The following is a 12,090-nucleotide window of genomic DNA, read 5'->3' as shown; positions in this document are numbered from 1 at the left end:
TTTAAAAACAAATGTTTTTTTATTTTCATGAGACTACATGAAAGTCATTTCCAATATACTGATAAAATGGAAATGGGTGGGGGATGGGTGAAATAAGTGGAGGGAGTTAAAAGTATGCTGTGATGAGCACTGAGGGATGTGTAGAATTCTTGAATCAGTCTATTGTACATCTGAAAGTAATATAACACTGTTAATTATACTTGATTGCAAAACAATGGGGAAGGCAACTGAATGAGAATTTAGTTAGGTAGACTCAAAGTTTGGTGACTAGAACTTAAACTATGCTATATATTTTTCTAAGATTATTTATTTATTTATTCATGAGAGACACAGAGAGAGAGTCAGGGACACAGGCAGATGGAGAAGTAGGCTTCCCATAGGGAGCCCAATGCAGAATTCAATCCAGGACCCTAGGATCACGACCTGAGCCAGTGGCAGAGGCTTAACCACTGAGCCACCCAGTTGCCCCACTATGCTATATTCTAATTTTGACCCTGCCCCATTCAAAATTTTAATGGAGGCATTACGTTTTTCATAGTAGATTTTCAGGTGTCCTAATGTTCAGTCATTTTAATGTATTTGGATGACATACTTCTATAGTTCCAAAATACATAGGAATGGTAAACCAACAGTTTGAACAGAAAAATTCTTAAATTTTCCTCTGCCTGCAATTGTAACATTTTGCAGAAAATGCTTGTTGTAGAAAGTTCGAAAATAGAATATAGAAATACATAGTCCACAGTAGAAATTATCTGTGCTTTGTCTGCCAAAACAAAACCACCAATATTTCTATTTTGTGTTGTTTCCTAAGTATTATAATGTAAACATTTTTCCAGTGACATTGCAGATATTTGAAACATGTACAATCTCTGTCACATGCACGTACTATAACTTATTTAAGCCAATACCTGCTGACATTAGGTGGTTTCCAACATTTTTTCCATTATACCTTATGCTGTGAACAAGGATAAGTGTTAATGCAGCCTGTAGCATCAGATACATTTAAATGTGAGGATACTGGCTGAGGGTAATTTGTTTTTGTAACATTTAAAAAGAAACCACTTCCATTACTATATGTTCAGTGCCTGTAACCATTTTGCATACTTAAATTTTTCATGCGGCACTCACCTTGTCTCACGATTGTGTGTATGTTTGTAATCTTTGCTACTGTACTGTAAGATCTCTAAAAATGAAGACTCCATTTTATTCATTTCTGAATGTTCTGTGGTGATACATATAGAATACAGGTTGGAATTTAATTAAAACATGGTTCAGCTGCTGAGTAACTCATACAATTTTAGATTACTTTAATTAAGTATGATGTCCAAAGTCAGGAAACCTAGGTTTTGGAGCACTAAAATCAGATTAAATCTAACTCTAGCAAATATCTGGTATGTTAAAACTTGGAAATAAGGTTAATCAAAGTTGTGATTATCAATCTTCAGACCTTTAAGACTGTCGGATAGAAACAATACTCAATTTAGTCTGTGTTGATTCAGGATTCAAAACAAACTTTAAATGAACCAAGTCATAATTAAGGAAACTTCTACTAGGTGTAAAAGCTTTGCAGATTGGAAAATTGGCTGCCATATTCTAGAAGGAGTTGTCTGCTTCTGGGAGTAGTAAATCCTACAGTAAGTGGAAGGTTATGCTATATGACCTCCATAATCCCTCCTGTCTATTTCTAATGATTCTAACACATAATTAAGTGTTTACAGTCAATAACTCAGAGTCATCAGGAAATTCAGTACACGACCATTTCGTTTTTTTTTTTAAGATTGTGTTTATTTACTCATGAGAGACACAGAGAGAGAGAGAGGCAGAGACACAGGCAGAGGGAGAAGCAGGCTCCATGCAGGGAGCCTGACGTGGGGCTTGATCCTGGGTCTCCAGGATCATGCCCTGGACTGAAGGTAGCACTAAACCACTGAGCCACTGGGGCTGCCCCAGTTTTTTTTTTAAGATTTTATTTATTTATTAGAGACAGAGAGAGAGAGAGAGAGGCAGAGACATAAGCAGAGGGAGAAGCAGGCTGTCCACAAGGAGCCCAATGTGGGACTCGATTTGGGACTCTGGGAACGGGCCCTGAGCTGAATGCAGACGCTCAACTGCTGAGCCACCCAGGCATCCCACGACTATTTGGTTTTTATTCTGATTATATGGTGTAGGTTTTGAAAGTAATTATTAATTTTTTATATATAATAAATTATATCCTATGGTTACAGGGTCAATGAACAATTTTTTTATTCTTCCATCCCAAAGGAAATGGAGTATTTTCAATTACAGTACAGAAATGATTATAGTGTAGAACAATTACAGATTTATGTCTTGCTATTTTATTTTATTAAAAATTACTGTTTTTTTCTTTCTTAGAAGGTTTGATATATTCCTAAATGCTTTTTCATAGTATATGATGCTGCCATTTCTCTTTACTCTCTGTGGGCCGATCTATCCAATTTTATAAGTATCAATGAGGAAATATTATAATAATGCAGAAATTAACTTCACAGCTAAATATCCAGTAGCACAAATGTCTCATTACATTAGATATAATTGTAAACAATACGTTTGCATTTTCAGAATTTCTGCATTCTGGTGCCTGCACATAAAAATTAGAAAATTTTCCCCAGGAATGTATTCTTTCCAAGCCATCATTGTATGCAAAAAAATTTGCTCATGGTTAAAACATATTACTTTGATAAAATTAAATGCTCTTGGAACCAACAACTGTATTTTTTTAAATTAAAGGTAAACTTAATTTCATCATGTGATGATCATTTTGGGTTGAGTACAGATAAGTTTGAAGTTATATTTTAAGCATTTTTAACAGCTGTGTTACTTTTGCCTTCATTTTGGTGTAAGTTGTCAGTGGACTATATAATTATTGTTTGAGGTTCAATGATGGATTCTAAATAATGAATCTGTGGAGATCTTAAAGAAGATAAAACCAGTGCTTAACACTTGGAGTTAGTACCTCTTAATGTCCTTAAGAAAAAAAAAAAGTCCTATTGAGGCTACCAAAATAGAAGTCTCTAAGGCCTTGACATATGTAAGGGTAGCACTTCTAAAATGTATTTGTCAAAAGCAATTTTTACACAAGACTTCGTAACAAAAGATTTCATTACTTCGTGGTCAGTTGCCTCTTTGGAAGCTACAGTAAGAAAATCCCAAGGCTTCTCTGATTTCCTCCCATTGAAGGAAATCAGTCATATGTGAGGCATGGAGGTTATCCCACACCCTTTCCGTATCTCTCAGCAAGTTCAGGAAACTCAGTTGAAGTTACCTTGACCTCAACCTGATCCCTGGCTCAATGCATATCAAGTACCTATAAATGGATCTGATGTGGGCCTGTTTTGGTCTCTTTGTAAATAGGCCATCCAAATGATTTGGATTACTAGAAGGGTAATGATGATTGACATCTTAACAGGTTACTATTCATTTCTAATAACTGGAGGCCTGTGAGCAGAGAGTTGGTGGTTGAGGAAGGAAAGGAGGGTGTCTCACTATTTTATAGCTAGGCTGGTAATGCCCATTTACTGAGGAGATGGCTTATCACAATTTGGGGCACATACCACATTATTCCAAAGGGTGATAAAAGATAACTTAAAAGTGTGAACACCAAGTTAGCATGATTCTAAACCAGGAAGTATCTTTAATGCTAACTTTGGAGACTCAAATACTTTTGCATTACTCATTAATTAAATTAATTAACGGCTGGTGTGCTTTTTAGCTTTTGAATAACATTCAGCTCAAATGTATTTCTGGACTAATAGGCAATTTATGTTAACCTTTTATTGTAATTTTAAATGACAATGTGTTTATTAGATTAAAAAGTCACTTATTTTAAAGTTCAAATGATTTTATTGAAAAATATAGGGACTATAATTACTATATATGATAACCAAAGAGACATTCAACACACTAATGACCATCTGTAGTCGACCAAAGCAATGAAATTGGTGCTGGGATACTTTAGTAAAATTGACATTAATGTAGTAAGCACTTTAAACATCATGTTTAATTAACTGTCAGAGTGACACCCTAAGTTTTGCTTCTTTGCCCTCCACCCCTTTACTTCCCATAGTTTAACCAATAAATTGAAGAGACACTAAGTGTACTTCCAATTTTGAGATTACTTTCCTTTGTGATTTAAGTCACAATAACTTAAGTCAGATAAAACAATTTGATCTGGGTTCAGTATGCTGCTATTTTGATCTGAAGGTCAATTTACCAACAAGCAAGAACAGTTTCTCATTATTTCCCTTTGCCACTCCAAGCAGTCTTTACTGAAGTCTTTCAAAAAGTGTGTGACCTCTGTTTCAATACCTCTCGCAGATTTCACAGGCTGTCACCACCACTCAGCCATCACTAACACAGACAACTGTAATGGAAACAGTAACTATGGTGACCACGAGGGAACACATCTTGGTAAAGCATGCCCAAGAGGAACTGCCACCACCACCCCCTCAGAAGAAGAGGCAGATTATCGTGGATTCTGAAATTAGGAAAAGGTGAGAGGCTCTTTATCCTTAAGCAAAAAGTCACTGTTAAGCGGGAAAACTCATTTATAGCTGTTTAGATGGCAGTGTTTTTACTTAAACAATATTTCTAGAAGCCTCAGGTGCCTATAATGTCAGTTAAGTTAGAAAATTGTGAAATAAATTTTAAAATTAGCTCAGGGATTCACCATCCCAATGAAAACTGAATGCTCAATGGAAATACTGTTTTCTGGAATAAAAGAAGAAACCACACTTGATGAACTGCCATAGACTTATTTTATCCCAAAAGTCTCTTTTCTTTTTTTTTCTTATAAAGAGCCTACTTGTTCAGTGCCTACTTTTGTGTTAAATGTCTTTTTTCCCCAGTAATGGAAAGTACATTTTCATGAAGAAGTACACCTATAATAGACGAGATCCATTCTGCTAGTTTACGAGAACATAATGTCTCAATCTGCACATCCTAAATCAGGAGTAATTACAGAATAGATTTCCTGTTCTTTGATATTTTTAAAGTCTTATCTTGAAGGTGTTAGAATTTTTAACTCCTCTTTTTGTGGATATTTTCAACTAGACATTATAGATAAGTCAGGTATTATTTACATCAGTGGCTATACTAAAATGATGAGAATAAAATTTCGTAAATGCAACACTAGCATGAAAGTCATGAAAAGGTACAATTTCTTTTTCATTCCAATTATTAGCATTCTAAGATTAAGAAGGATCATTAAAATCTGCCTTATGTTTCTAAGCAGCATATGTTCAGGAATGCATGGAACACTTGACATTAGAATTTATGTATACAAGGGTATAGAAGTATGAGAAGAAGAACACATACTTAAAAATAACATGTCAGATGTTCTAGGCGAAGGGAAAAAAAACACCTAGAGAAGTTACTCAAGTATATTATTTGAGACTTTCAGTACTTCTCTTTTAATCCGTGATTTACAACCTGCTTTCATAATTCTGCAGTGAACTGCTAGGCTTTTCTCCCTGGTTGTATCTACATGGCTGAATGAATTCTCTCATCCGGTGGTTAGCAAACTAGAGTCAGCAGACTAAATCCACCCTGGTGCCAGTTTTTGTATGGCTCATGAGCTAAGAATCATTTTTACACTTTTAAATGGTTGGAAATAAAAGAAGATAAATATTTTGTGACATGTGAAAATTATATGAAATTCAGATGACAGTGTCCATAAAGGTTTTATCGAAGCATAGCCACAGCCATTTATTTATATATCATCTGTGGTTGCTATCACATTAGAAAGGCAGGGTTGGGTAGTTGTCATAGAGACTGCATGGCCCACAAAGCCTAAAATATTTACTATTTGGCTCTTCATTGAAGAAGTTTGCTGACCCTTGTTCTAGTCAAATGGTTCTCTCAATCTTTAGGTATTGACATTCTATTTGGGGCAACAGTGTTCAAGGACTCTACTCATGATAGTAGTTGAAATTTTAACATTGATGGAGGAAAAGCATAATGGCAAAAATAAATCCATAAAGCTCCTAACGAACCTGCTTTTTATTAACCCAGTAGCATGGGTGTTAATTTCACATCATGTTAAATATGTGTCTGCAGACAGTGCTTGGGGGGACATGGATTTATGGATCCTTTGCAACAACCCAACAGCTTTCCACCTATTTCCCAAGGAGAACAGTATGGAAACCTAGTTGTCTTACCCTCCTGATATGTTCAAGATTCTCCTAATACAGATATTAGCAGAGCAAGTTGATTCATGTCAATCTCTCTCTTGGCTCCTGCCAAGCATATTCTTGGCTTGTGTCTAGAGAGTGTATTTGCTTAAGAAAAATGTGTTCTGATTAGTTTTTGTTTTCAGGAAAGTATGGTAGTGGTGAAATATTTTGTCTCCTAAATTCTGTTTGCAGCATATGCTGTCAGCAATTTTTGTAAGTGCCTGAAATGAGATGACCAATTGAGAACATAAAGGATATATTACTTAAATATAAACTAACACTTATTGATGGTTTTATGATATGCTCAGCACTAGATTAAATGCTTTATCTGCATAGCATGTTTATTCTTCTAGATTACCCTACAAGATAAGTATGGCTATTATTACTATTATGCATAGCTAAGGGGGGCCTGAGCCAAGATTTCAACTGAGGTAGCCTACTCCAGAACCTAGACTGGGTACTAAAATGTTTCTTCAGTAGATATATGACTAAGGTGATCTTCTATTGTGGTTTCCTGGAATCCATTCTATCTTATACCTTTCATGACATCATAATTATATATAGTAGCAATTTTCACTCTCAAGTATGTCCAGATTTGGACAGTATAACTTGTATACTTGATATAAGACTCTAGATTGATAAATTTGTACTGAACAAAACACAAGGTGAACAGCAAAGACAAATTCAGTGAATGATCATTGTCTGCAGGCTGGAATCTGGTTAAAATATTGTAATTGTTCAAGAGGCATCGTACAAACTTGAGTGAAAGCCTCATGGTAGCAAGTGTTCCATGTGAGAACTATTAGCATTTGACTGTGAAGACTGTAGTCATGACAATCTATTAAATGCTTATCTCTTAAAAATGATCTCTTTTTTCAGCTTTTCTGACACACTACTGGTTCTGTCCCTACAAAGGATTCCTTTTCTTACTAAAAGATCTGCGATCTTTTGCCTAATTACTGTGGTAGTATCTCATAAATTCATGGTCTTTGCCTTTTTCAATTTCTTTATTTGAAAAGCTTCCTTACATTGATTCAGGTCTGGCTCTAAGTGAATGACTCCTAGATCATACTTATAGTTCCATATCTGACTCTCTCTCTCTCAAATTTCATGTTTGTATCTTTAAAACTATGTACTTCTACTTGTGCATCTAGTCAGTGCTTCAATTTTTTTAATCGAATGCAAACAGCTGTTGCCTCTGTTTAACCTAGTTACTCATACATTGTACAGATATTTAACTTAGTATAACTTGTTGCCTGTGTGTCTAAAGGAGTGGCAAATATTGGATAAATTGTGGACGTTAGAATCAGAGATACTCAAATTTAAAACCTGCCTGTTTTAGCTACTAGCTTATGATCTCAGGCAAATTACCCAATACCTATGCCTCAGATTCACTATCCTCATTTTATAAAATACTAACTGTGAGGATTAAGTAGGAAGCATTTAACATAGTGTATGTAAGGTGATAAGAATTCAGTAAATACAATAGCTGCTTTCATGTCGTTTGGTTATGATGGACATGGACATTCATAGTAGATGTAGTGGAAGTGATAGACATGGTAGAGATGGTGGTGGAGGCAGTGATAGTCTAGGTGGTGATGATGGTGGAGGTGGTAATGGTGGGGGAATGGAAATGGTGATTATATGCTATAGGTGAAAAAAGATTCCATAATAATAACATCATCTCAAAGGTGAAGAATATAACAACAAATTACCTTCTCCACTTCCTCTTCAAAATGGAATTTACGACCCGATTTCTCTGTTAGTCTCTGCTCTTTTACCTTGCCCTTATTTATTGTTATTGCATTATATTATTGGGCACATAACCATTTCAGTCATTTACCTTCCAGTCATTTTAACTGGTAACTCCATAACCTAAGCCATATACCTCCATGTGGTGAGACTTGGCCCCTTTCCGATTAATCCACTTCAAATTAATGTATATAAATGTGGCTTTTTAAGAAAAAGATGTTCTTTAGTTTCTTTAGTTACTTAGAGAGAGCACGAACCCAGAGGGAGAGGCAGAGAGGGAGAAGCCAACTCCCAATGAGTAGGGAGCCCCATATGGGGCTCGATCCTAGGACCTGAGGTCATGACATGTGCCAAAGGCAGACACGTAACCAACTGAGCTACCTAGATACCCATAAAATGTGGCTTTTATGCTGACCTTACAGACTTGAGGTCCTCATAACTCCAATTGCTCCCTGAATAAAGCACAAATCACTTATTATGATATTCAATATTATTGTCCCTGCAATTTTATTTCTAGCTTCCCCAGAATCTTTCCACTTCAGCCAGTAAATTACATTACACCATTTTCTTAAAATTAAGATTTATTTATTTTAGAGAGAGAGAAAACATTGATGCATGTGAACATGGAGCAAGGGGCAGAGAGAAAGGGAGAGAAAGAATCCCTGAGCAGACTTTCCACTGAGTATGGAGGCTGACTTGAGACTTCATCCGAAGACCCTGAGATCATGACCTGAGCTGAAATCATGAGCTGGCTGTTCAACCGATTGAGCCACCTATGCGCCTTTATATTACATTCTTTTGCTATATGCTTTAAAGTCACCCACACAAATTTTTCTCATCACTAATTACAACAAATAAGTCCTGTTATTTCCTTCTTTATATTTTACTTAGATTCCATATATAGTACCATGCATATGATAATCAATGAATATTTATTGAAAGAGTGAATAATATAGTTCAATTAATTGAGATAACTAAAATTTTATATTCCAATATTTGCACTTAAGAAGTTTGCCTAGTTCTTCATGGAATTGTTCTTAATAAGAAGCAAATGAACATTTTAATAATCTTTAGTAATTCTATCTTTGCCCATTAGGATACCATTTTTTACTCAAAACTATTAAGGGATTTAAAATTCGGCTTTGTACCACACTGCTTTTTTTAAGTATCTAAGATGTGTTTAGTTGATTCCTTAATAATTATACAGTTTCTACTTTTGTTGTGTTTACTGCATAAATTGTCTTCCTTACACTAAGATATACAAAAGCGTTAATGATCTTGGGTCACAGGGTAATTATTTTTAACAGTAATTTATCCCTGCAGTTCAGCGATATTATTTTACATATAGGTAATTATCAGAGTATGGAACTCAGACTATGTTAAAACTAGATATATTATCTAGTTAATTGGAATTTATTGAGGAGATTAGTTCCTAATCATGTAGCAGTTATTTTAAGAGACTTTCACAACAGCTTTCATTTACATTTTTGTATCAACCAGGTGAAACCAATGGCAAATTGAATCTTTTTTTAAGTAAATGCCATCTCAATAAAGATAATTTCCCTAAGTATAGTGTTAATAAATGAGTATCTTTGACCTGAAGGGAAGTATAGAGACATTTAGAAATACCTAAATTCACTTAGTTTCTTTGTCTTCTCCTGGCTAAGTTAGGCAGAGTGTGAAGTTTGCTTTCTCTGTTTCTTGCATGCTTACCAAATAGCAGAATACATTCATTGCCTGGGCAATTGCACATCTGCATTATTATTTTATTTTTTACTTTTTAGCTTAATCGTTTTTGTGATTTCTTTCTTTTTATGTCTGTGGACTGATATTAATTTTTGTCACATAGTTGGGAGGAAGTTAGATAAGTGTTAGACTCTTCCTAATAAACAAAAGACTCTTTCTACAGTTTTATAAGATCATTGCCTAAAATATTTCTGTGTTATTTATTTTCACTTTGATTCCCAAATTATAATCAGGAAGTAGTAAACTAAAACATTTTATTTCGTTTCAAGAATCTATTTATTTATTTATTTTTACAGATTTTATTTATTTATTCATGACAGACACCGAGAGATAGAGAAAGAGAGGCAGAGACACAGGCAGAGGGAGAAGCAGGCTCCATGCAGGGAGCCCGACGTGGGACTCCATCCCAGGACTCCAGGACCAGGCCCTAGGCTAAAGGCGGTGCTAAACCGCTGAGCCACCCGGGCTGCCCTCAAGAATCTATTTAGATGATTAATATGTCTAAGCTAACTTTTAAAAAATTTTCTATATGATAAGTTGATCCTAAAGTACTAAGGGTATTGGTCTCAGCAATAACATTTTTGCCCTTTGGCACAGCCCAGAAAAATGAAACTTTGCATCTTTTATCTAAGGAGATGAGACTGTAGACTTGTCTACAGTTACAGGTTAATTGAAATCTGGAAAGGTTAAATAACATGCTTTCAGTTGCAGAATAAGGACAAGTGCTGAGTTTCCTAATTTCTATTCCAGTGTTATAGTTGCAATGGCCTGCTTCTTTTTTATGTATTAGAGTCAAATGACCTTGGTCATAAACTCAAATTTCAGTTTAGAAACTGTTTTTGGTGAAGAATAGAAATCTTACAGGTTGCCTTCAGATATTCCAAAAGATAACCATCTATTTTAGATTCTTAAAATTATTTTGCCATATAAATCATTAAATATGTTTTGGAGAATGTAGGGATGTGAATCGTAAAGGCATACAAAATGACCAGAGAACACTTAAAACAGTGACGTTCTTAGTGCTATGCATTAAACAGTAGCATCACCTGGGAGCATATTAGAAATGTGGATTGAGGGGGGGCACCCCAACCTTGCTGAATCAGAAACTCTCCAGGTAGGCTTAGGAATCTTTTACAAGCTGCCAGGTCATTCTGCTAAGCCATAAAGTTTGAGGATCCTTGCACAAAAGCAGTGGTTCTCATATTATATTAGCATCTATCAGAATCATCTGGAGAGCTTATGAAATGAGAACTTACTTGCTTCTACCAGAGTTGGTTTCAGTAGGTCTAGAGTGGTGCCTGACAGTCTTAATTCCCAACAGGTTCCCAGGTCATGCTGATACTTCTGGTTTAGGGCCCACATTTTGTAGATCAGTGCACTAGAGCATCATCTCAGCTATAACTTGACTCTTGCTTCTTTTTTCCCAAAGCAACCTCAGTGATAGAGGCCATCAACTCCCAGTTGGGCTAAGTCATGTTCCCATTCCATCCTGTGACCTCTCTTGCTTTATATTGAAATGATCTATTCATTTGTCTCTTTTACCCACTCGACTCAAAACTGCCCCAGACCAGGGTCCCTATCTTACTCCTTAGCCGGTATGGGTTCTTCTATGGGGTAGATGCCTGATACATGTTATGAACTGAAACATACTATAATGGAAACTGGTCCTATGAGATAGTACACATAGTTCTGACTGTCTAGCTGCAGCAGCAGCATGAAAATGTGCTCTTAGAGAATGCAAGTCATAGAGTGATGCCAACAGGGAGAAAGACAGGGCCATATTCCGAGAGCTGTGACATGCAGTTTTACTTGTCCCCTGAGTGAAGAAAATGGTAGTCATGTTTATTATTTATTCATCTGAAAGAAGAACCATAGCTGAGTGCCAAGAAAGGATGATTTTAATCAGAAGATCTGAACTACCTTGAACTACCTCTAATACAGCCCCGAAGCTGGAGTAGTCTACATGGAGCCCTGAAACTGCTCTCAGCAGGGTCACCAGAGAGATTCCTTAATTGCTGGCTCCAAAGGTCACTCTTCAGTTCTTGTCCTTTTTGACCTTTGTGCTGTGCTTGACAGTGATGATGATTAGTCCCCTCTTGAAATTTTTCCTCTCCCTTGGTTTCTAGGACATTTTTCCCTCCTGTGTTTTTTCTCCTCCTCGCTTTCTGACTATGGCTTCTCAGTCTCCTGCTCTTATCTCTTTAATAGTCTCCACAAGATTCACCTTTTGGTATCATTTTCTTCTCATAATGCATTCTTTCCCCAGGCAGTATCATGTATAGGCTTGTCTCCATCGGCCATCTATGTCTGATGATGTCCAAATGAAAATCTCTAGTTTGCCCTCCCTCCTGATGTTCACAGCTGTGTGATCCAAGTGTTTATTGGGCATTTGCACCTGGAC

General features: G+C 36.0%; 1 protein-coding gene across 2 annotated transcripts in view; it reads left to right on the top strand.

The window, feature by feature from the left end:
* DMD (dystrophin) overlaps nt 1-12,090 on the top strand; it is a 2,426,617-nt gene that overhangs the window by 1,029,304 nt on the left and 1,385,223 nt on the right. For both annotated transcript variants that reach the window (XM_072743155.1, XM_072743156.1), the window contains exon 17: nt 4,336-4,511. In XM_072743155.1, the coding sequence (XP_072599256.1) occupies nt 4,336-4,511 (176 nt within the window). The remainder of the gene's footprint in view (nt 1-4,335; nt 4,512-12,090) is intronic.

Source organism: Vulpes vulpes, chromosome X, assembly GCF_048418805.1.
Source record: "Vulpes vulpes isolate BD-2025 chromosome X, VulVul3, whole genome shotgun sequence".
NCBI classification, from domain to species: Eukaryota; Metazoa; Chordata; class Mammalia; order Carnivora; family Canidae; genus Vulpes; species Vulpes vulpes.
This window is presented reverse-complemented; position numbering and strand designations above follow the sequence as displayed.